A 25068-nucleotide genomic window follows, 5' to 3' on the forward strand; every position below is an offset into this window, starting at 1 on the left:
ACTCCCTGGCCACAGTGGAGAGCTGGCCTGGAAGAGGGGCAACCGGGACAGAATCCGGCGCCCCGACCGGGACTAGAACCCGGTGTGCCGGCGCCACAGCTGGAGGATTAGCCTAGTGAGCCACAGCGCTGACCACTCTCTGTCTCTTATACTCAGGTAAGTTTGCATTTCGGTTTTAAAATAAGTTAATTTTTAGCATAAATATATCTCAAGCATTGTTTATCTGAAATTCACATTTCACTGGGAATCAAATTCATATTTAATTGTTTTATCTGGCCCCGCTTTAAGACATTGTCAGGAGACAATGCATAACTTAGAACAGTGCCTGGCACATATACTAAAAGTTTATATAAAATGGCTAATCCTAACCCCCAAGCATATTAAATTGACCCAGAAAATCACAGTTAAACTGGTTTTGGAGAAAAGTAAAACCTTCTCTTTGGCAAGTAGATTCAATGTCATGTTCACAAACATAAATATCATGTTTGCTGCGGTTGCTGTAGCTTTTTGCCTAGAAATCTCAAATGTGTAGGGTTTTTGTCTCCAGTTCCCTCAATTGCATTCACCAGCATGAAAACAAAATGTTACATGCTAAAATTCATTCAAAACCGTGAAGTCCATAATGTCCAGAAAACAGAAACACAGAAGCTGTAGCAAGATCTGGGATTGAGTTAGCCAAAACAGAACCGGATATTTCTGGTTTGATCCAGCCATATCTGGACAAAGTTTTATGGAATTCGGATTGATTTGACCCAGAAAATCACAGTCAAACTGGTTTTGGAAAAAAGTAAAATCCTTCTCTTCGGCAAGTGGCTTCAATGTCATGTTCACAAACCAAATATCATGTTGGCCGCGGTTGCTGTAGCTTTCTGCCTAGAAAACTCGAATGTGTAGGTTTTTGAGTGTACTACCTCAAATGGCCAACCCTCGGAAAGCTACTCTATTATAAAAGTTTGATTTAAATGCCCCCCCCATTGCATGGCCATAGAGTGACCCCTTTCCACTAACACGAAGTGCCAGAGTCTGTGGGCCTCCCAGCATGTAGCACCTTCATGTGGGGATTTTAAGGTTCTTAGTAGTGTTGGTACTGTTCCCTGTACACAGTGTTGGGGTGGGGCAGGGTTTGATGAAATCTGGTGCATTGTGATGTTGGAGTCAGTGACACGCTTTCTGTGGGAACTAGTAGCTAGAGTCTCTCTCTTCTAGAATTTGGGGGCACATAATCTTTTGTGGAGGATAAAGGTGTGGGAGCTAGAAGGAAATGGGGTTTGAATAAGGAAGCCTATGGTATTATATGATGTTAGTAACAGGTTCTCCCAACTGGGAGACTGTATATTGAGTGGCACTGGTCTCACTGAGCTCATTAAGAAATCTGCTGTTCTGTGTGAGATAAGACTTTGTTCTGGGTGAGAAGTCTAAAGAAGAAAGAGAAAGTGGAAGTGGAAGACCCTAGGATTATAATTGTAAGTCTGTTTGACCCAAACATTTCTGTTTTTTCTCTGTTTACTCTCTCAATCTCAGCATGACTTTTCACTTCTATTCCAGTAATAGCAACTTATTACATCTATTTATATTCTATTTTTTATTAAAATCCTTTTGATTTCATCAGCTTACTTTAATTTTTATAAATGCCTTAGTAGGGAAAAAAGAGAGAGCTTCCTCCCTGAGGTCAAAAGATATTTAAGTGCAATGCTTGACTCTCATCACAAAACTGATGGAATGAAATCTTAGCCCAAGATTTAGACAGAAATGTCAGACAACTTCCATTACTCTGGTCACAGCTCCTGGTCTTAAATTAGCAGAGGAAATTTTAGGAAGTCTGAGATTGTGGGGTTATACCTACATGAGTATACACATGAAAAAATTAAGCATTTACCTGCTCTCTATGCAATTTATGAGATTATCTCAATTTTTACATAACAAAAATAATGATCTCATTATTTTAAAAATGTGCGAAAAGCTTTTGGTTTGAAGTATAACAAAATGTAAATATTTGATTTAATTTGGGTGACAAGATTTCTTCCTTTAATTATTACACAGAGTTCATAATTATGTATTTATTGTTCTACTGCCTTCTTTTTTTTTTTTTAAGATTTACTTATTTATTCGAAAGTCAGAGTTACACAGAGAGAGGAGAGGCAGAGAGAGAGACAGAGAGAGAGAGAGAGGTCTTCCATCCAATGGTTTACTCCCCAGATGGCCGCAACAGCCGGAGCTGCACCGATCTGGAGCCAGGAGCCAGGAGCTTCTTCTGGGTCTCCCACATGGGTGCAGGGGCCCAAAGACCCGGGCCATCCTCCACTGCTATCCCAGGCCACAGTAGAGAGCTGGACTGGAAGAGGAGCAACTGGGACCAGAACCGGCGCCCATGTGGGATGCCGGTGCCTCAGGCCAGGGCATTAACCTGCTGTGCCACAGCGCCGGCCCCTTTACTGCCTTCTTTAATCATGAGGAAATCTACAGGAGGATTTGGAAAGGGAGGGAATGTTCTCTGAAATAACCGTTGACTAAGAATTAGGCTGACAAGAAAGGCCTGAGGGTCCAGCAGGCTGGGACAGTTAATTCCACTTTCCCATCTTCATTTCTCTCCAAATAAGTTTACTATAGCAGCCCATTCTCCCTTTTCTGCATTTTCACTCTCTAGAGTGGCTTCTTCCTCCTGACATTTAAACATATATATATATGTAATTTTCTCTTTAAAAAAAATCCTTCTTTGCAGAAACCTGTCGGTCATACAACAAAATTGAAGTGATGTAGTGACTCTTGCTAGATGGAAAAGAAGTGTTTGGAATTGTTTTAGCCAGGATTAGGAATCCCACAGGAGGTCCTCCATAGCACACTGGTGCCAGCCACTGTCTCCAGCAAGATAAGTACAGAAATTCAGAACCGGCATTTAGGAGTTTGTATAGGCACTCTTAGCTTCAGCCCTGGTCCAGCCCCAGCTGCTAGGGGAACTTGGGGAGTGAACCAGCCAATGAGAACTGTCCCCCAAATAAATAAATAAATATTTTTAAAAATAAACATGAAAATAAATAATTATAGGAAATCACAATAGAAAAAATATGCATTAAGTGTACACTGGAATTTTGACACTTCATTTCAACATTTAGAGAATTCAAGGGCTGGTGCTGTGGTGCAGCAAGTTAAAGGCCTGGCCTGAAGCGCCCGCATCCCTCCCATACGGGCGCTGGTTTGAGACCCAACTGCTCCTCTTCTCATCCAGCTCTCTGCTATGGCCTGGGATAGCAGTAGAAGATGGCCCAAGTACTTGGGCCCCTGCGCCCATGTGGGAGACCCGGAAGAAGCTCCTGGCTCCTGGATTTGGATCGGCGCAGCTCTGGGTGTTGCAGCCATCTGGGGAGTGAACCAGCGGATGGAAGACCTCTCTCTCTGTCTCTTTCTGTAACTCTGTCTTTCAAATAAATAAAATAAATCTTTTAAAAAAATAAATAAAAATAAAAAATAGAGAATTCAAAAATAAATCCTCGCAATAAAAATGAAATAGATAAATAAGGTTTCAATATTTAGAAAACAAAGGAAAGCAGAAAAATAAGGTAAAAACTAAGTGTACTAAATTAGAAAATATTAGTGTAAAGTAAATCAAAGAGTTGGTGTTTTAAAAAAGGAGAATGACAAAGGGGAAATAGATACAAATAATTTTATTTATATCTTGTATGGGGATGGGGCCTGAATGGGGATACAATGGAAACCTTTGGGGCAGTGTAAATTTTCTGTATCTTGACCATCTGGGTGTGAGAAGAGGGGGCAAAATAAATAAGTAAACCAATGGAATGCCAGAGGACAGAAAGTGCTGAGTGAGAAAATGGGTGGAAAAAGCCAAAGGTGGGCTGATATGAAGGAAATGGCTCGCTATAAAAGCCCCTCTCAGGGGCTGATGCTGTGGTGTAGCAGGTAAAGCTGCTGCCTGCAGTGCCAGCATCCCATATGGGCGCTGTTCCACTTCCGATCCAGCTCTCTGCTATGGCTTGGGAAAGCAGTGGAAGATGACCTAAGTCCTTGGGCCCTTGCACCCACATGGGAGACCCAGAAGAAGCTCTTGGCTCATGGCTTCGGATCAGCTGAGCTCCGGCCGTTGTGGCCATTTAAGGAGTGAACCAGCAGATGGAAGACTTTCTCTTTCTCGCTCTCTCTCTCTCTCAAATAAATAAATAAATAAATCTTAAAAATAAAAATGCCCCACCCAAAGGTCAATGCTTAGTCAAAAATACAAAGATGGTAATTAAGTGCTGCTAGGTTATATGGTAACTTCATGTCAGATCTCTCTCTCTCTCTCTCTCTCTCTCTCTCTCTCTTCTTGTATACTTACATATTTAACTTATTTGAAAGAAAAAGAGACAAACAGCACCCATCTGCTGGTTTACTCACAAATATCTGCAACAGCCAGGCCAGAAACCAGGAGCTAGGAACTGGATCTAGGTCTCCCCTATGGAGGCCATCAGCAGTGCCTCCCATGGACTGAATTATCAGGAAGCTGGACTCAGGACATGAGCCAGATATTGAACCCTGGATGGATCGTACCATTACCATAGTTAAGATATAGAACATTATCAACACTACAAAAAGTTCCCTTTCACTGCCTCCCAGGTAATCCTCTGAAATCTTGGTCCCAGGTAGCCACTGATCTGTTCTCTGTCCCTATAGCTCAGATTACTCTTTCCTAGAATTTAATATAGATGGAATCATATAGTATATGCCCTTTTCTGTCTTCCTTCTTGTACTTGATATAATGTTTTTTAGGTCCATCCATGTTGTTAAGGAGTCTCAGTAGTACATTCTCACCTTTATGTTTCTCTAGTTTTGAGAGGGCAAAGAGATAGATAGATAGATAGATAGATAATAGAGCAAACTCCTCAAATGTGTTCAACAGCTGAGGTTGGGGTTGGGCTAAGCCGAAGTTGGGAGCCAGAAACTCAATCTGGGTCTACTTCATGGGCTGTAAGAACCCAACTACCAGATCTATCACTGCTGCCTCCTAAGGCCTGCATTAGCAGGAAGCTGGACTCAGGAACCAGAGCCAGGACTAAAACCCAGGCACTGTAATGTGGGATGTGGGCATCTTTTATGTTTATTACTTTTATTCATTGGAAAGGCAGGATGACCATAAAAGAGAGAGACAGCATTTCCATCTACTTGTTTACTCTTCAAATGCCCACAACAGCTGGGACTGGGCTAGACTGAAACCAGGAGCCAGGAGCTCCATCTGAATTACCCACATGGGTGGCAGGGACCCAGATATTTGAGACATCAACTGCTACCTCTGAGAGTGTGCGTTAGCAGAAAGCTGGGTCAGAAGTAGAGGTGGGACGCTATACCAGGCACTTGGATGTCGGCATCTTAACCAGTGTCTTGTCTGCTAAACACCCACTTGTCATCCTTATTTGTATTTGAGAAACTTTTATTTCTAAAGGAGTACTTCACTGTTCCCTTTTTCTCAATTCCATTAATGGCCAGTCTGAAAAAAAGTCCAGTCTAACATCAGATGTTGTGATTAAGTTGCTCTTTCCTTCCCTAGGTTCTGTGGTTCAAGATGTATGCAAACAGCTGGAAGAGCACTAAGATCTCATCGTCACCCCGACTTATTCCTGAGTGGAAGAACATGAAACTCCTCATAGATGGTATCTTGAAGGACATAAAGGTGATGTTATGAGAGCTGTTTATGTGGTGGGCTGGGACTAATGATCTATTTCTGTCACGGCAGGCTGTGGCATAGGCAAGATGTGATCAGTTTTGGAAAGGCCCTCCCATATCCCTGAATGATCTCCCCTTCTAAATTATGGTGATAGCATTAGGTACAATTAGAACACTTTGTGCTGCTGTTAACAGAAAATGGACTTCAATGGATAAAACAGGTAGGAGGCGTCTTTGTCTCACACGTCATCAAGGATCCACATTCTTTCTCTTCCACCATTCTTAGTATGTTAGCTTATGACTTTAAGGTTACAAGATAGATGCTGTACCTCCAGGTATCAGCTTAAAATTGCAAGTAGACACAAGAGGGAAGATTATACAGTCACAAAACTGTGCCAGCCTAGGAGTACTGTAGTAGGTCTCTATGTTGCAAGAAGTTCTGGGTCCAAGATCACCCTAAATAAAACTAGAGTTCTGTAAGGAAAAGGATTGACACAAAGTTGGAAGCAGTAATATCAGACACAGATACATTGCTTCTTCTTAGTTTTTTGAAATCCTCTGTAGAACCTAGATATTATTGAATGAATAAATTAATTTTATGTACATGAAGGCTGAAAAGGAGAAAAAGAATACAAATTTCTTAATGGAATAAGGAGTATGCAAAATGAGTTTCTGATTCAGTTAAGAGGGATGGAGGGGCCAGCACTGCGGCTCAATAGGTTAATCCTCTGCCTAGCGGCGCCAGCACACCAGGTTCTAGTCCCAGTCGGGGTGCCGGATTCTGTCCTGGTTGCCCCTCTTCAAGGCCAGCTCTCTGCTGTGGCCAGGGAGTGCAGTGGAGGATGGCCCAAGTGCTTGGGCCCTGCACTCCATGGGAGACCAGGATAAGCACCTGGCTCCTGCCTTCGGATCAGCGCAGTGCACCAGCCGCAGTGCGCTGGCCGCAGCGGCCATTGTGGGGTGAACCAATGGCAAAGGAAGACCTTTCTCTCTGTCTCTCTCTCTCACTGTCCACTCTGCCTGTAAAAAAAAAAAAAAAAAAAAAAAAAAAAAAAAGAGGGATGGAGGCTTGGGAGTTCAGATACTAGCATCTTTTTTTTTTTTTTTTTTTCTCAATTCTGCTGTTGCCACTGAGTAAGCAATGACAGTGAGTGCTGGAAGCTCTTGAGATCTGGAAATGAAAAATACAGGAAGAAGAGAGATTCTGGGGGCCAGAGCTGTGGCACAGCAAGTTAAAGCATGGCCTGCAGTACTGGCATCCCATATGGGCCCTGGTTTGAGTCCTGGTTGCTTCACTTCCAATCCAACTCCCTGCTAATGCATCTGGGAAAGCAGTGGAGGATGGCGCAAGTCCTTGAGTCCCTGCACGTGGAAGACCCGGAAAAAGTTCCTGGCTCCTGGCTTTGGATCAGCTCAGCTCCAGCTGTTGCGATCATTTGGGGAATGAACCAACAGATGGAAGACCTCTCTCTCTCTCTCTCTACCTCTTTCTGTAACTATGTCTTTCAAATAAAACAAAATTTAAAAAAAATATTCTGAGTTTCAGATATTGGTTTGAATATAATCTTTTTTTAAAAAGATTTATTTATTTATTTGAAAGGCAGAGTTGCATAGAGAGAGAAGGAGAAACAAGAGAGATTCCATCCACTGATTCATTTCCCAAATGGCCACAACGACCAGGGCTGGGCCAGGTCAAAGCAGGAGCCAGGAGCTTCTTCCAGGCCTCCCATACAAATGCAGGGGCCCAAGGACTTGAGCCATCTTCTGCTGTTTTCCCAAGTGCGTTAGCAGGAAGCTGGATCAGAAGTGGAGCAGCCAGGAATTCAGCCAGGATGCTGGCACTACAGGCTGTGGCTTAACATGCTGCACCACAGTGCTGGCCCCAATATGGTCTTAAATCCTTTGTGGATGCAGGAAGCTGGCATGATGGACATTATAAGTAAAGAAGTATTAATAGTTCACTTTAGTTTGGTATTTTACTTTCCAACTAAGATGACCAGAACACAAATTCTGATACAGAGAAACTTGGACAGTTAGATTCATGGAGTACTATTCAGGGTTCAGGTATAGCATAAGTAAGAGAAACCCCAAAAGTAAACTTCATGACCCTGTTTTGGCTGATCAGTGGGAGAAGTTCATGTACCTATATCACAGACATATGCAACATCACTCATTAGAAGGTAATTTGTATTCTACTGTGTAACATATTAAAAGGTATGTAGCTCCCTTTGTACACACACACACACACTCACTCAACACTAGAGCAGAATGCAGATTATTAGAACTAAAGCAAAACCTATCCATGTTGTAAATAACACATTTCCCTTGGTTACACATAAGAATAGTGAAGGAAGCACATACCACAAAGACTAGCTGTCCTCTGTGGTGGACATTCTGTTACATGTCTGTGAAGTATGACTTTCCCATGCAGTATATCATGCATGTGTGATTGTAATAGCAGTGGTCTATTGGGTATAGGCAAGAACTTTGAAAAGTTGTTCCAGCTGTGGCAGGTACAGATATTTGCCCAGGTTTGGGTTCCTTGTTCAAACTCCTATAGGATTATATTTCTTTCTTTCTGCATAATAATTTGATTTGCTTATTTATGCATTAGTTATTTGTTTAATGCCTGTTTTCCCTACTCAACTTTTTTCAAGAACTAAGGCTATGTCTGTTTTATTCTCAGTGTCTTACAGAACCTACCAGCCTTTCTCACCTTAGTCCCTGATCTGAAACATGGAAAACACAAAATTATCTGAGGAGCTATTTTCTTAGTTTTCTAAATGCTCCCTAACTAGTAGTATTCTAGGTAACTGGGAAAGAAATTAATTCGTTATATAGAATGGTTACTTAGGATATTAGGATTACTTTTCTTATGGAAACTTGGTTGAGAAAGCCTGGAAGATTCTTCAATGAATAAGAATGTACTTTGTTATAAACTGAGGGTAAGCAATGGATGACCCCCACCCAAATAATGCTCTCCAAGAGTACTGTGAATGAATGCTGGTTAGTTAAAAAACACAAATGCCGACCAATCCCTTAATAAGTGTTTATTAAATGAATGAATGGGGATCTCCCTCAGATTGATGAAGAATCAAAGAATGATGCTGTTGTATTGAGTGACTGGCCTAAGATTCTCTACCAGGAATCTCACCATCCCAAGAACAAACCTTTTGTCTGCTTCTACTCCATCAATGTCAATTACTTTGTCTCCTTAAACTGGATGGAACCATATGGAAATAAAGTGCAGGTAAAGCTTCCTCATCCCCTCCTTCCTTAATTTAATTTTGGTCTCATTTCAAAATGATAGGAATGACTCTGAATTAGCTCATTTTAGTACTCACCTCCAGATCCCAACTGACCTGGATGCAGTGATCCTGCACCTCTAGTTATCAGGCCCACATATGTCAGAATTCATATGTCAGAAAAAGTAGACTGATGGCCAAGAAAAGGGCCTTGAGTGTGATGCTTCTATTACATACTCAACTCCTAATACTAGGAGATTCCCAAGTTCAAACTGCCCCATTTTCCCTTAGTTCCATGAGAGGGAACAGGAATTTAAACATTCAGCCCTTTCCCACCCCACACTTTTGGTGGATGACCTGCTTTCATTTCTCATCCACTTCTAGGCTGTACTTTGGATGCTGAAAAAAGGTACAGAAAAGAAAGAAGTTATAGAAAAGACAAAGTTTCATGTGGTGGCTCCAATGCCACCCATCGAAGCGATGGTCCACACAGGTTCCTACCACACGTTAATTGCTTATTGTGGTGATATGCATCTGTGGGTCTTTGGAGATCACCAGCAAGCCTTCACATCTCTGGGAACAGTTCCTTGTCGTTTCTCCATCAGCTGCCTCTGCTATGACTCAGAAACCAAGATGCTGTTGTCTGGCACCTTGGGTGCTATCATTACCTGGTTTATCCTGCCAAATGGCAGAGACCTCCAGATGGCTCAGACAGTGCCTATAACTGGTCATGAGCTGGTACAGAGCTTTTCCCTGACTGGCCCCCAGGGCTCCCTACTTGCTCTGTGCGAAAATGCAGTGAGAGTCTTCACCCACCAAGGGCAGGGCCAGCTGAAAGAAGTAAAGAAGTTCACTCTTGTAACCAGTGGCACCTCCATCACTTGCTGCTTTACCTGTGTCTCTCAGGGCACATTCTATGCTGGAAACAGAGCTGGAGAAATCCATGCTTGGGGTTTAGAACGCAGTAACTTCCTCCACAGTTTCCAGGCCCATTCGTCATCAGTGATATGTGTCCACAGTCGGCCAGAGACCTACACTTTACTAACAGCAGGCGGTGAGGGGGTAGTGAGGGAATGGAATCTTGCATCTGGGAGCCTGCTGCGGCAGCTGAGTATTTACCAGGATCTGCGGCAACTACAGTTTATTGATGACACCACTCTTTTCTGCCAGAGTACCTCTACTTTCTCACTGCACCGACTACCCTATTTTTATAACCTCTTCCATGTCTGTGGCTCTGCTCCCCAGGACATGCAGCGTGTCTGCTGTGGCCACAATTGGACTCGGATCCTGTGTGCCACCGAGGATGGGTTATTGCACTTCCTGTCTCCAGTCACAGGGGATCTTCTGGTTATCACCTGGCCTCTTCTTGTCATGGATAAGGCTGTAGCTTGGGCCTATGACTCAGAAAGACAGGAGCTCTTTGTGGCAACAGGCAATCCAGAGGTGCTGGTATTTGATGCAACACGCTCTCCTTGCACAGCCAAGTATCTTGTGTACACCTCGGGAAACTCCACAGATAGAGTAAGATGCCTGGCCTATGGGAGGTCCCGTTTGGGTAAGGGGCTAGATGGATTAATGTTCTGTGGGCATGAGAGTGGTATTGTTAGAATCCTCTCCCACCACAGGTGTGCCCGAATAGAGAAGACTGTTCACTCTGGGGCAGTATTGACATTGTCTACCCTGGAAAATCCCCAGGAAAACTCCTTGCTCTGTTCCTATGGCAAAGATGACATTATACACCTGACAAAGGCTCTGCTTCAGGAGGACAAAGTAATCCTACAACCTTTCAGCAAAATTATCTGTGTTTGCCCCCTAAAACACGTGATACTCTTGCCAGGTTCTGTAGGTGCCATCACTGAGACTTGCTGCTGGTGCCTTTGGCACTACCAGGACTTTCCGACATCATCAGAATCAAAACAAAGCCCCATGTTCAGAGAGACAAAATGCCTCCATGAATGTGATATCACATCATTTGATGTCTGTTTTTCTCTGGAACTTTTTGTTACAAGGGATATTGATGGCTCAGTTCGGATATGGGACTTCCACGGTAAACTTGTGACTGAGTTAGACTCAGCATTACGTTTTGGTCCACTCTGCTTTGCCAATAATCGAGGTGATCTGCTTTTGACTTTCAACCAGAGTATTTATGTAGTATCCTGCTTAAAATTGCTCCCCCCAGCTCAGCTGATTCACCTAGGTATTTTGAACACTGTGGATGAAATACAAGAAGTCCCTAAACCCTTCCTGCCTAGCTTCTTCTTTCTGTTTGAAAAGGTGCTTGTACCCAAATTTGTCTACCTCGGACAAGGGCTGCAGGAATTTCAGGGGCTAGAGATCCTCATCAACAAACGAGGTATAGCTTTTGATAATACTGTGCCCCATGTTGTTGAGGAAGAGAGGCGTATGTCCTTTGTGATTCAAGAGAGACCAAAACGGTCTTGTTTGGAGGAGATGGATATTAATATGTGCACTCTTGACCCCGAGCATCATCGTCCCCCTTATGTGGCTCCTGCTCAATTACAGCTGGCTGGCTGGGAAGGATTCAATCCCTACCACATAGTTCGGCGCTTTTTTAGTAAAAGGCGCCCTTGGCCTTTTACTCCTGATGGCTACATCCCTAACTCAGTGATCCGTGCATGTCTTTGGCCTAAGGGTACCTCAGTCTTCCTAAGTTTTGGTATATACTCACTCTACCAAGATAAGGATGGGGACATGACTGAACTTGGAAGAGTCCAGGCACTGCCGCCTGAGACTTTAGAAGATGAGGAAATCTCACTGAGAAAACAGAAGGCTAAATTCAAGGAGTGGAAAAGATCTTCCTTTGATCTTGAAAGCATGACAAACCAAAATTGGATGGGAAGAAATCTGAGTGAAGGGTTTATAGAAGATTTAATAGAGAATATCCTTAGCCTCACAATTTACTGTTCTGTAGAGAATTACAAGAAATATTTTAGTGTCCTGGCACAAATTTTTACCATTTACCAAATACCTTCAAGATTGTATACAGAGACAGCCTATCAGCTCCTGAAAGATACTACCCATTCTAATCCGCATATCCGCGAGCTAGCCTGGGAGATGTTAGAGAGGCTAGGCATCATGAACGATGCTTTTGCTATTCCTCTGGCTATGGGATTGATGGACAGTGAAAAAAATGTGCGGACTAAGGTCTTACATCTTATGACAAGAGTCATAGGCATTCAAACCAAGACCATGTTGATACATCTGCTGAAGAAACCAGAAACTCTTCAAAAAATGCAGTAAGTTGGTGATCTTCCCCTCTTCTGGTTTCTTCTAGCTCCTGAGCTGCAGAATCTGATTGTTCCTTATCTTTGCCACAATCGTTTTTATGTTCTCCCCCACCCCACTTTTCTTTGTTTCTATTTGCTCTCTTCCTCAACACCTACCCCTCTTCTTCTGATCATTGACTGGTCTGTTTTCTATCATTTCCTTGTTTTTCTAAAATTTTTTAAATTTATAAAAAAGATTTATTTATTTATTTGAAAGGCAGAGTTTCAGAGAAGCAAAGACAGAGAGAGAGAGAGAGAGAGAGAGAGAGAGAGAGAGTCTTCCATCTGGCCGCAACATCCATAGCTGGGCTGATCCAAAGCCAGGAGCCTGGAGCTTCTTCCAGGTCTCCCATGCGGGGACAGGGGTCCAAGGATTTGAAAATCTTCCACTGCTTTCCCAGGCCATATCAGAGAGCTGGATTGGAAGTGGAGCAGCCAGTACTTGAGGGCCAGTGCTGCAGTTCAATAGGCTAATCCTCCACCTGCAGCACCGGCATCCCGGGTTCTAGTCCCGGTTGGGGCACCGGATTCTGTCCAGTTGCTCCTCTTCCAGTCCAACTCTCTGCTATGGCCCGGGAGTGCAGTGGAGGATGGCCCAAGTCCTTGGACCCTGTGCCCGCGTGGGAGACCAGGGGAAGCACCTGGCTCCTGGCTTCGGATCAGTGCGGTGCGCTGGCCACAGTGCGCCGGCCTCAGCGGCCATTGGGGGGTGAACCAACGGCAGAGGAAGACCTTTCTCTCTGTCTCTCTCTCTCACTGTCCAGTCTGCCTGTCAAAAAAAAAAAAAAAAAAAAAAAAAAAAGGAAGTGGAGCAGCCAGTACTTGAAATGGCTCCCATATGGATGCTGACACTGCAGGTGGTGGCTTTTACCTAATACGGCACAGCGCCAGCCCCCATCTCCTCACTTTTCAAAGTTCCCTGAGACTCAAGTCCACAAATCCCCCAACAAGAAGAATCCCTATTCCTTGCTAGACTTTATTCATTCTCCATTATCTATCCTTTATTTCAGTCAGTTCTGTTTTATTTGTTTGTTTGTTTAAAAGTCAGAGTTACACTGAGAGAGGAGAGGCAGAGAGAGAGAGAGGTCTTCCATCCACTGGTTTACTTCCCAGATGGCTGCAATGGCCAGAGCTGAGCCAATCCGAAGCCAGGAGCCAGGAGCTTCTTCTGGGTCTTCCACATAGGCGCAGGGGCCCAAGGACTTGGGCCATCTTCTACTGCTTTCCCAGGCCATAGCAGAGAGTTGGATTGGAAGTGGAGTAGCCAGGTCTCGAACCGGCGCCCATATGGGCGTTAACACACTGTGCCACAGCACCGGCCCTGAGTCAGCTCTGTTTTAAATGGCTACTTTATCTCTGCCTCTTCCACTGTAACTTCTTTTTTTCTTTCTTAAATTTTGTTTTATCACTAACAGTATTCTCTCCCCCACCTTGACTTTTGTAGGATGGAAATTATTGGGGATATCACTCTGGGCCAGCTGCTGGACATTCAAGCTAGTGATATACAGTGCCTACTTACTCAAGTGGAGCAGCAGCTAAATGAAAACCTGACCTTATCATATAAAGACAGACTATTTTCTTTTGACGTATCAAGGGAGAACAAACTTAATACTCTTGATGAAGAACCACTCAGACCTTTATCAGAAACTCAAAAGATCTCTGAACAGAAAAAAAGAAAGAGACGTGTTCAAGCAAAGAGCAGAAAGCTTAGTATGCATTGGGTGATGTATGGGACATGTTTGGGATCAATTTTAGGGCCCCTTTGGGATCAATCATAGGGCCCGTATGGGAGGACCATTAAGGCCAAGCTATATAAAAGGATATCAGTGGCAACAGTTAAATGGGAGGGTCTTATTACTCAAGAAAATAAGCTTTCTGAGAAATATCTGACTCACAACAAATACCAAGGTCTTATTTCTTTAGGATATGGAAGCTGGGATGAAATAGTGAGCATTTCTATATTATGAAAATTTAGTCCACTTGCCTTTGAAACTGTTATTGCAGTTCACTGAACTAGATATTACAAAGGATCTCACTTAGGACCTCTATGTTTTTCTTAACTATTATTTTCCCAATATCTTTGCAGTTAAAAATGATGTGAGAGTTGTCAAGAAACAGAAAAAGATAGAATTTAGAAAGGTTACTTCTGTTTTGGTGCCTTCAAAGGATGCAGTTAAACAAAGCCTTGAACAAAGAGTGGACAGCAGACCAGAGCAAATTGACACCCAGCATGTTGCCCCAGAGCCAGAACCTCCACAAAGTACTTTTATCCCAGTCAAATCCCAGATTGTTGCTAAGAAAACAGAGGTGGTATTGAAAGTTAAGGAAAGCACAGAATCCCTTGGGGTCAAAGAGGCCATGGAGGTCACAGAGACCATGGAGGTCACAGATCAATATAGTGTGGAAGTTGAAAGCAAAGATATCTCTAAGCTGGATAGACGAGAACATGTGAAAGAGCTTTGGAAAAGAGCAATTAAAAAAGGCCGAATAATAGCAATTATGCAACAGAAAGAGAAAAAGGATTTGAAGGATATTTCAGAAGCAACTACAGAAGAGCCCATGGAAGAATTCATACAGGTTTCTGAGCAAGAAAAATATAAAAGGAAGAAACCTGGAAAGAGTAGCCGTGGTCTAGCTGGGGCTCCTGGCCGCAAAGGTAAATTAGATACAAGCTCTTGGCGAGATGACATTTGCTACCTTGTCACCTCAAGGATAACAGGTTCCGATCCAGATGTGTTAAGAGATCTGAGTAAGGAATTGGTGGATCTGGCTCGGGTGATGCTTGCTGACCGGCAGCCTAGCTGGGATCTTTTCCAAGAAATCTGTCCCCTTTTAGAGGACTCAAGGTCATTCTCATCAAAGTTGGATGGCAGAATAGTGGAAGAACAACCCATCATGACAGAAACAGTGGTTAAAGGAGCTATCAAGGATGAAGGGAAAGTCATATCAAGAGAAAAAGGGGGTACAGTGTTGAAGACTAAAAAAGCTAAGAGAGTTTCTTTCTTAGAAGATCACCTCATTTTAGAGAAACAGAAATTTAAAACTGAAGTAAGGAAACCAGCTAAGCAAGAAGGGAAAATAGTTAAGGAAGAAAAGAAACTGAAGAGGCCAGAGGAAAAAATAATGCAAGGAAAAAAGGAATTGACCAAGGATGAGAAGAAACTGACCCACCTAGAAGAAAAACCGGCTTCAGAAGAAGAAATACTTGCTTCCCTACAAAAGAAATTAACCACAGAAGAACAGAAACAAGTCCTAGAAAAAAGGAGATTGCCTAGAAAAGAGAGGAAACCACTAGGAAAGGGAAAAGAAGAGATCCAGAAAGAGGGGAAGCCAACATTGGGCTGGGAAAAGATTATGCAGGTCCAGGAGGAAAGTATAAGGACCAAGGAAAAAAGGAAATTGTCTTGGAAAGAGAAGAAACTGCATGAGGAGGAGGAACTGGCCAGAGAAGAAGAGAAACTGACCTGGGAAAAGGAAGAACTGGCCAGAGAAGAAGAGGAAGTATCCTGGGAAGAAGAGGAACTAAGCCAGGGCATAGAGAAACGAGTTGGAGAAAAGAAGAAACATATCCAGGAAAAGGAGAAACCTTTTGAGGAAGAGGAAGAAGAGATCTGGACACTAGAAGAATTATCCCAGGATCTTTTGTTTAAAGAAGAAGAACTTTTGGGGGAAGAGAGAAAACAGGCATTAGAAAGGGGAAGACTGGCAGAGCAAGAGAATAAATTGACCCAAGAAGAGAAGAAACAGTCTGGAAAAGAAGAAAAAGAGGCTCGTAAAAAGGAACAAATCCAAGAAAAGAGAGAAAAGCAAGTTGATGAACAGGAGACACAAGACCAGATAGAGAGACAGACACAGAAAGAAAAGAAAGAGGCCAAGAAGAATAAGCAGTTAGCATTGAAAAGAAAGAAACTGGACCTAGTAGAGGATGAAAAGTTTGAAGAAGTGAAGAGATTGTCACAGAAAGATAAAGAGCCCTGGAAAAAGTCAAGTAAAACTAGGGAAAAGGAGAGGAGGGCACAGAAAAAGGAGGAAACAACTGTGGAAAAGGGACCACTGGCTTGGGGAAAGGAGGAACTGGGTCTAGAAAAGGAGGAACCAACTGAAGAAATAGAGGAATGGTCAAAGGAAAAAGAGAAACAGGCCAGAAGAGGAAAAAAACAGATCTTGGAAGAACAGAGACGAGCCTGGGAAGAGGAGAAATTGGCCCAAAGATTGGAGAAAGAGGCTGAGAAAATAAAAGTACACCCCAGAGCAAAAATGAAACCGATTCCAGAGAAGGAGAAAATGATGGAAGAAGCTGATAAACGGTTCCCAAAAGAAGCAAAACAGGACATGAAAACAGAGAAACAAGCTAAGAAAGAAGAGGAATTAGTTAGGCAAGATGAGAAGGAGGTTGAGAAAAAAACACAGTGGATCCGAGAAGAAGAGAAAATAACTCTGCAAGAGGAAAAACTGCCCCAGAAAAAAGGAATATGGAGTCAGAGAAAGGAAAAATGGTTCAAAAAAGAGGAGAAAGAAGCTGAGCAAAAAAGTCAGTGGGGCTGGGGAAAAGAGAAATTATCCTTAGACAAGTTCCAGGAAAAAAAGGATGATGCCAAGGAAAAAGAGAAAATGATACTGGATAAGAGAATGATCCCAAAATATAGTGAACTGGCCAAGAAAAAGAAACATGTTACTAAGAAAGAAAGGGCAGTAGCCAAGGAAATAACTGTCATAAGTAAGAGAAGGAGAACAATAACCCAAGAAGAGAAAGAAATTATGAAAAAAGAAGATCAATTGTTCCAGGATCAAAGAAAACTGGCCTATGACATTAAGATCAAAGAAAGGGATGTTACCAAGGGAAAAAAGAAACTAAGCAAACAGGAAATAATGCAAGCAAGGAGGAAACTGGATATGGAAAAGGAGCTTAGTTCTATAGAGAAAGAGGAACCTAGTTCCAGGGAGAAAAATGCAAAGATGAAAGAGAATCAACTGTTGATGATCTTGGCTGGAATAGTTAGAGAACTGAGTACACTGCCTTTGAAAAAGACAGAAATAACTGAGGAAGAGAGATCATCCATTATGAGGAGTGAAACTGATGGTCATAGGTGGGAATTTTTTAAGGGACAGAAGGAAATGACTGAAGAAGAGAAGGAACAGGTTCAGAAAGAAAGAGAGCTAGATGATGACAGAATGGCCACCAGAGAGAGAACATTGACTGAAGAAGAGAGCTTGGAGGAGGACAAAAGATTATTAGAGGAGGTCCAGGAAAAGATAATATTCAATAAAATCCAGATAGAGACTATATTAAAGGAGGCTAAGGAACAGAATCTATTAGACAAACAGCAGCTAGAGGAGCTTGTGAAGAGAATTGAGGAGAATGATCCAGAAAAGACCCAGGCAAAGTGGTTATTAGAGAATATCAGAGAGATATTCTATGAGGGCCTTATTGAGAAGGAAATAGAGGAAGATCAAGTTAAAAAAGAGAAAGTGGAGGAAAGCCCAATAGAGGAGGAAATTAAAGAGGAAAGAAAGTATCTCAAGAAGAAGAAAAAAATAGTAAGCCCGAGTGAAGAGGGACTGGAGGAAATGTTGGCTAAGAAGCATAAGAAAAAGAGTTTGGCTCAAAAAAGGAGAAAGGAAAAGAGATTGGCTGAGAAAAAAAAGAGGCTGGGTAGGAAGGAAAAAGAGGAAAAGGAGCGCCTTACCAAGGACAAGGGGGAGCACCCAAGTGAGGAGGAGGAGGAGAGTTCGATGGAGGAAGAGGAAGATGGAATTATTCTGCCCAAGAAAGAGTCAAAGAAATATCTGATTAAACAGAAAGGGAAAAAGATAAGCCTACGTGAAGAAGAACTGGAGGAAGACTTGGCTAAGAAACATAAGAAAAAAAGTTTGGCTCAAAAAAGGAAAAAGGAAAAGAGGTCACCCAGGAAGGAAAAGAAGCTGAGAAGGAAGAAAAAAGAAGGATCCAGTGAGGAAGAGGAGCACCTTAGCAGGGAGGAAGGGGAGGAATACCCAAGTGAGGAGGAGGAGGAGAGCCTGGTAGAGGAAGGGGAAGATGGAAAGATACTGTACAAGAAAGAGGAAAAGGAGTATCTATTTAAAAAAAAGAAAAGAAAGATGAGCCTGAGTGAAGAGGAACTGGAGGAAGACTTGGCTAAGAAGCATAAGAAAAAGAGATTGGCTCAAAAAAGGAAAAAGACAAAGAGGTTGGCCAGGAAGGAAGAGAGGCTGAGTAAGAAAGGAAAAGTGGGCCCAGCTGAGGAAGAGGAGCTCCCACATGGGGAAGAAGGGAAGTTCCCAAGTGGAAAAGAGGAGGAGGGCCTGAGTGAGGAGGAGGAGAGCCTTAGTGAGGAAGAGAAAGAGAGTCTGAGTGAGAAAGAGCAAGAAAGTCTGAGTGAGGAAGAGGAAGAGAGCCTGAGTGAGGAGGAGGAGAGCCTGAGTGAGGAAGAGGAAGAGAGTCTGAGTGAGAAGGAAGAAGAAAGTCTGAGTGAAGAAGAGAAGAGTCTGAGTGAGGAAGAGGAAGAAAGTCTGAGTGAGGAAGAGGAAGAGAGTCTGAGTGAGGAAGAGGAAGAAAGGCTGAGAGAGGAAGAGGTAGAAAGGCTGAGTGAGGAAGAGGAGGAAAGGCTGAGTGAGGAAGAAAGGCTGAGTGAGGAAGAGGAGGAAAGGCTGAGTGAGGAAGAGGAGGAAAGGCTGAGTGAGGAGGAAGAAAGGCTGAGTGAGGAAGAGGAACGTCTGAGCGAGGAGGAGGAGGAAGAGAGCCTGAGCAAGGAAAAGGAGGAAAGGGAGAAGATGCAGAAAAAAGAGGAGGAAAGGCAGAAGGACATGGGGATCCTGAGTAAAGAGAAAGAAAAGGAGCACAGAGCTAGGGAGGTGATACGCTCAGAAGAGAGAGCATTACAAATAGAAATCTCAAAGAGAAAAGTGGGCTTACCCAAGCCAACCACAGAAGGGGAGGATCTTGCTGAGAAAAGAGAAGGTACAACTATTAGACAAATGATTTTTAAGAAAAAGCGTTTGCTTGATGGAAAGAGAGAATTTAGACTTAGGGACAAGAGCTCCTTAAAAATACCAGCCCAAGTAACCCAGGTGAAAAAAGAAAGAATGCCCCTGAATGTATTAAAGGGCCATGTTGATTTGAAAAAAAAACAGGACAGTCGGATTTTTGAAGAACATCCCATGACATGTTCATTGAGAAGACAAGAGGAGGTACTCTTGGAGAAAGCCAGGAGTGTGTTTTTACAGACCATAGAAACAGGCTTAGAGACTCAGATCTCTGAGGGTCTCCACAAGCCACAGTTCCAATTATCTGATACTATCATGAAACCACACAAAACTGAACGTAGACCCAAAGGTGATAGGTGGAAATGGTTCATACGGTATCATGATTTGCCAGCAGAGAAAACTGAAGGCCAAGCTCCAGCCCCAGCCCCAGCTCCAACCCCAATTCCAACCCTTGCTTCCTCTCCTGAAGAGCCAGCCTATTCCAAAGCAAGCATGTCAGATGAAGATTGGATTAACAACGCCTTAGCAAGGCTGCAGGCAGGAGAGCAACTCTCCGGGGACAGTTTCCATCGACTGAACCAGCTTCTCAGAGACTTCCCTTCAAAGGGATACTTGAAATGGATGCATCTCTCCAATCTTAAGACCATTGCTAAACACTTCGGAAAAAACCTAGAGTTAAGTCACCCTGACAAATTACAACCTTATAAGGATATTTTGAGTCCAATGTACTTAAAAGTGATTCCTCCAATTAGAAGAAAAGAAAAAGAAAGCATGCTAGAGTCATTCTGTATCCCCAAGCCAGTGTTCCTATCAGCTACCAAGAGAACTCAAACCCAGCCAATCCTCAACTGGCATCTTGCAGCTGAGTCCTACAGGGAGAAGCAGGCCCGGCAGTTATCCATGGCTGTCAGGAAGATAAAGCATGTTTATCCAGTCAGAAGGTATGTTCCTACAACTCTTTATCCACTTATGGATAAAAATTCCTTGGCTTTGAAATCCCAGAAGGACTTTCCAGCTTTGAGAGGGAGTGGTGAGCTCCTCAAATTTTCCAAAGCAAAGGAGGAAGCACTGCCCATCCCTGCACCAGTATTACCATCAATCACCAAAATAATTCAAGTGCCAAAAGCTATAAATTGGCATATTCTAGGAGAGCCTTACAGGAGTGGGCGAATAGAACAACTATCCAATGTTCTCAAAGAGATGGAGGCACAACATTTTTATCCTGCCGCCAGGGACATTTTCACAGGTGCCCATGCCCCTGTCGACAAACAAACCCTGGCACTGATGTTTCAGAAGGACTTATGGAATGTTAAGGGTAGAGGTAGGCCTCCTAAGTTGCCCAAGTTAGAGAAAAAGACGCAGCTCATCTCAAAAAAAAAGGAGGAGCTGCCTCCATGGGAGACATTTGTGGCACTGTACTATGTCTTGCGGATGCTGCAGCAGCGATATGCCAAAGACACGGCTGCCTGGATGGAACAGTTCTATCAGCTCATGGACCTGTACCAACTTAAGTCTCCTCGCATCCAGAGGCTGTTACAGGACCTGCTACTAAGGGAGGAACCTCAATTCCAAGAGATCACCTACAAAGAGGCACTAAACACCACGGAGCTAGTTCCTGGGGAGCGGTTATTTTATCACCTGTTTTGTGGTAGGTCTCATATCCCCAAAAACCCTCCAGAATTCCAGGATGTGATACCTCTCCCTGGGCAGAACAAAGTGCATAGTATCCAACCTGTGGGCATTGCCCAATATGGGTTCCTGGAACTTGCCTGGAAAAGCCTACCGCAAGTCAATCCTTACTGTACTGATAGGTCCCCCAACATCCCCACCCCTACTTTCTGATTTGGCTTAATATTAAAATTGGGACCCTACTGGAAAATGATATTAGGTCACAGATTTTGAGCCTCCTTACTTGTTCTCCTCTCCAAGGTAGGATTAGATGAGGACCTACTTTCATTCATTTCCAGAAACTTCATATTATGTCTGAATAAAATCATATTTTCTCGCTTATAGCAAGTAGTCTGGCTTCTCTTCTCCAAGCCTAGAATCTGTTGGAAAGTGACCAGAGAAAATATTTACCTCTTTTCCTAAGAAAGACACTTTTTTTTTCCAGTTTGTTGTATACACCCTTTTTTTTTTAACAGAACACATTATTTTTACTACGTGAATATCTAGGGTTTCTCTATTCACAAGTGCAGATTTATTCTTGAACTCTAGGCTCAAGTGATTCATATATTCTTTTACTACAGAGGACATGTACATTATAACAATCTGTTTAGAAAATATTTTACATAAAAACACACAAAGCATTTATGAATACTCTTCATCTTCACAATGAAACTTCTGCAGAGGTTTGCCTGAAGATCATAATTTTCAACAAAACACCCACGATTGAATAGAACATATCTTACATACTGTAGATCATTGCTATTTAAAGTTTCCCTTTCTTCTACGGCTTCTGCATATATTAAGCAGGTCTTTTCTTTCATTGATAACTTGTTAAGTAAATTTGCCTTTTGTTGCAAGTTGCTCTTAATCAAGAACTAAAGTGGTCATGATGAAATCAAACTGACATGGGCCGGCGCCGCAGCTCACTAGGCTAATCCTCCACCTTGCGGTGCCGGCACACCGGGTTCTAGTCCCGGTCGGGGCGCCGGATTCTGTCCCGGTGGCCCCTCTTCCAGGCCAGCTCTCTTCTGTGGCCAGGGAGTGCAGTGGAGGATGGCCCGAGTGCTTGGGCCCTGCACCCCATGGGAGACCAGGAGAAGCACCTGGCTCCTGCCTTCGGATCAGCGCGGTGCGCCGGCTGCAGCGCACCAGCCGCGGCGACCATTGGAGGGTGAACCAATGGCAAAGGAAGACCTTTCTCTCTGTCTCTCTCTCTCTCTCTCACTGTCCACTCCTGCCTGTCAAAAAAAAAAAAAAAATCAAACTGACATACATAGGGCTTTTAGTAAGGGACCCTTCAGCCTAATAATGGAAGACTTTACTACCTATCAGTAGGAAATCCTTTATTGTTTTGTGTCCAATAACTACTGTCTGGAGTGCTATCACTTCTAGCATAATCACTTGGTATCAAAATATAAAATAAAAATATGTACACTTCAATATATCACTTCTTACCTGAATAATCTCAGATCTCTTGAGAACGTTCCACAAAAGTGGAATTTCATCCTCAAGTTACACTGAAAGTGTACAATGTGTACAACTTGGTCAACCAGTGCCTGCTTCTCTCTCATTTCAAGATTTCTCCCTGTCCTCAAATACACCATCTTACTACTACACCATAATGCACTGGCAGTTTTGTATATAAAATCCAACTCGAGCTTATTTTGGTTTATTGTACATACTTCATTAAAACAGTACTTGGATTTACAGTATCTGCAGAGAGTCCCTTCCAAGGTGCTCTCCCACACATTCAGCCACAGCCACAGCCACACAGACATCCATATCACAGCCCCATGTACCCACACCAGTGAGATGTAACGATCAGACTCCTAAAATTAGGCAACTGTTGGAGGGATAAGATTTGATTTGTTTTGCAATTTTTTTTAAAAGAGAAAAGCATGAGGAATGCATTTGGCCATTACAGTGCTAATTAAGTTTGTGTATATTAACATATACGGCAGTTAACACTGAGTATTCCTTTTACATTCTTTACACACAGAATATCAAGGTTTTGCAATCAACAGAATAATCTAACTTCAGTCTCAATGCTGTATGTAATGGCTCCTGTATTCATATAGGGGCTTCCCCTAAAAATAATCCAAATCTATGTAAGTGAAATAAGTCACAGTTAATATTGATTTGACCTAGGGGAGGAGATGGGATAAACAGGTTTCAAATGATCTCACTGTTGGAGAATTAACTGACTTAAAACCACTTGAAATCCCATCTCCCAATTTACAAATATTTCTTAGAAGCTTTTCGTTTTCTTTTTCTTTCTCCCCTGACAATTTCTCAGTAGCCTAAAGTATTCAAACTGATGTGCAACCCCCACCTAACCCCCCTACAGTCTCCTCCCTCCTCAATGCTAAAATAAACAAGGCATGTGAAAGGAGTCCCTAGTGTTTTGAGATTTGTACACTTGAGTAGTAAATACATATCTGGTTGTCTTTGATATATTTGAAAACTTAAAAAAAGAGGGGGAATCTTAGGACTTTCTTGCTGTTTAAAAAATCTCTGTCTCTTTTCAGGATGAGAAAGCCCCATCAGACATTACAAATAACTGCAACCAATGGGTTTGGCAGCATAAATAATGTCTAGTATTCAAATAGTGAGACTCAAATTTATCTTGTACACAAACTGTTGAGTGTTTCTTGCAGGAGGCGAATCAAACCCAAAGACACTGGACATTCTGTGAGAGGCTGTAAGAATTGCAGTTCTGAAGGCCCCTGACTGTGGTTGTTTACAAAGTCCAGTCCTGTTTATTGTGATCCTTGGTATCTTCTTCTTCTGTATATTCTGATGGTTCTTCTGGTTTTAGGAGTCTGCCCACATAATTTTTTTTTTTTTTTTTTTTTTTTTTTTTTTTTTTTGCCAGGCAGAGTGGACAGTGAGAAAGAGAGACAGAGAGAAAGGTCTGCCTTTACCGTTGGTTCACCCCCCAAAGGCCCCTGTGGCCGGCGCAATGCGGCTGGCGCACCGCGCTGATCTGAAGCCAGGAGCCTGGTGCTTCTCCTGGTCTCCCATGCGGGTGCAGGGCCCAAGCACTTGGGCCATCCTTCACTGCACTCCCGGGCCACAGCAGAGAGCTGGCCTGGAAGAGGAACCAGGACAGAACCGGTGCCCCAACCGGGGCTAGAACCCGGGGTCCCGGCGCTGCAGGCAGGCGGAGGATTAGCCTAGTGAGCCGCGGCGCCGACCAATCGTATTTTTCTTTAAGCTGCATTTCCCATTCTTGAAAGCTCTCCGTTTGTACTGCATTCAAATCTGAGAGATCATCATATTCATCTCTAAGTGCATCTTTATCTAACGTTGCCAGTCCACTGGAGGCATCCCTACCAGCAAATATTCCATATGGTCCGGAGAACCTGCTACCTTTGGTCACGCAGAAGACTTTCCCATTGACTGTGAGTAGGATGCGCGGGGTGTGGGACCCGTCGTACTGGCGCAGCTGCTCCAAGCTTGCATCTTGCATCTTCGTGCGAGGCAGAGAGGCGGCAGGGCTCTCCTCCCTCGCCCGTCCCGGACTGGGAACCCAGACCCCGCCGCCCTCAGCGCACCCACAGCCAGTAGGCCCCCCGCAGCATCAGCGCCACCTTCAGCAGCAACCCCCCCGACCCCCGTGAGAAGCGCCAACACCGCCGCCGCTCCCACGCCGGTAGCTGCTGCTCTCGCTGCCACTCCCCGGGGTGCCTAACTTCACGTCCCCATCACCCGCCGCCATCACTGCCCTCCAGCGCCTTTCTCTTGTATACATCCTTCCGAGGGCACAGTCCAAGATTTGGTCACGTCTTTATAGAAAAGTGTCCTGGCTCTCTTGGCCTACTATTTCCTTTCCTCTGAGGATTTTGGAGTGAGTATCTTGCAGAGTTGGCCATTAATTTATTTAGCATTAATATGAGAAGCAGAGAAAACTCATTAATTTTTCCCCTTTACAAACTTTAATCTTGACTAAGTTCCTAAATATGTTTAAGACACAGTACTGCCATCTACATAATGGAGATACAGAGTGAAAAAGTGGTTAGGAATGCTAGCTGGAGCTGACGCTGTGGTGGAGCGGGTAAAGCCACCGCCTGCAGTGCTGGCATCCCATATGGGCGTTGGTTTGTGTGGGGAGCAACTCGGACTATACTGTTACTGGAATTAAGACTTATTCAATGCATCTGCTCTCCCACAATATGGCACTGGGAGAGGAGAAAACAGCTTCTACGCAGCTGCCTCTTGCCAACTTGAGTGAT

The 25068-nt window shown here is 43.4% G+C and overlaps 1 protein-coding gene and 1 pseudogene across 2 annotated transcripts; one reads left to right on the forward strand and one right to left on the reverse strand.

The window, feature by feature from the left end:
- The first annotated feature begins 1002 nt into the window (after positions 1 to 1002).
- Positions 1003 to 21606, forward strand: LOC100348817 (WD repeat-containing protein 87). Of its 2 annotated transcripts, XM_051846687.2 has the most exons (6): positions 1003 to 1463; positions 5534 to 5656; positions 8732 to 8899; positions 9279 to 12151; positions 13626 to 13891; positions 14268 to 21606. In XM_051846687.2, exons 2-6 carry the CDS (start codon positions 5549 to 5551, stop codon positions 21005 to 21007), a joined length of 10155 nt encoding a protein of 3384 aa, XP_051702647.2. In that variant the 5' UTR covers positions 1003 to 1463; positions 5534 to 5548; the 3' UTR covers positions 21008 to 21606. The 2 variants fall into 2 exon arrangements, with proteins under 2 accessions (XP_051702647.2, XP_069918351.1); XM_070062250.1 differs by having other exon boundaries at positions 13626 to 21606.
- Positions 21607 to 23552: 1946 nt separating this feature from the next.
- Positions 23553 to 24554, reverse strand: LOC100348558 (membrane-associated progesterone receptor component 2-like; annotated as a pseudogene).
- Positions 24555 to 25068: the final 514 nt, after the last annotated feature.

Source organism: Oryctolagus cuniculus, chromosome 18 (assembly GCF_964237555.1).
Source record: "Oryctolagus cuniculus chromosome 18, mOryCun1.1, whole genome shotgun sequence".
Taxonomy (NCBI): Eukaryota; Metazoa; Chordata; class Mammalia; order Lagomorpha; family Leporidae; genus Oryctolagus; species Oryctolagus cuniculus.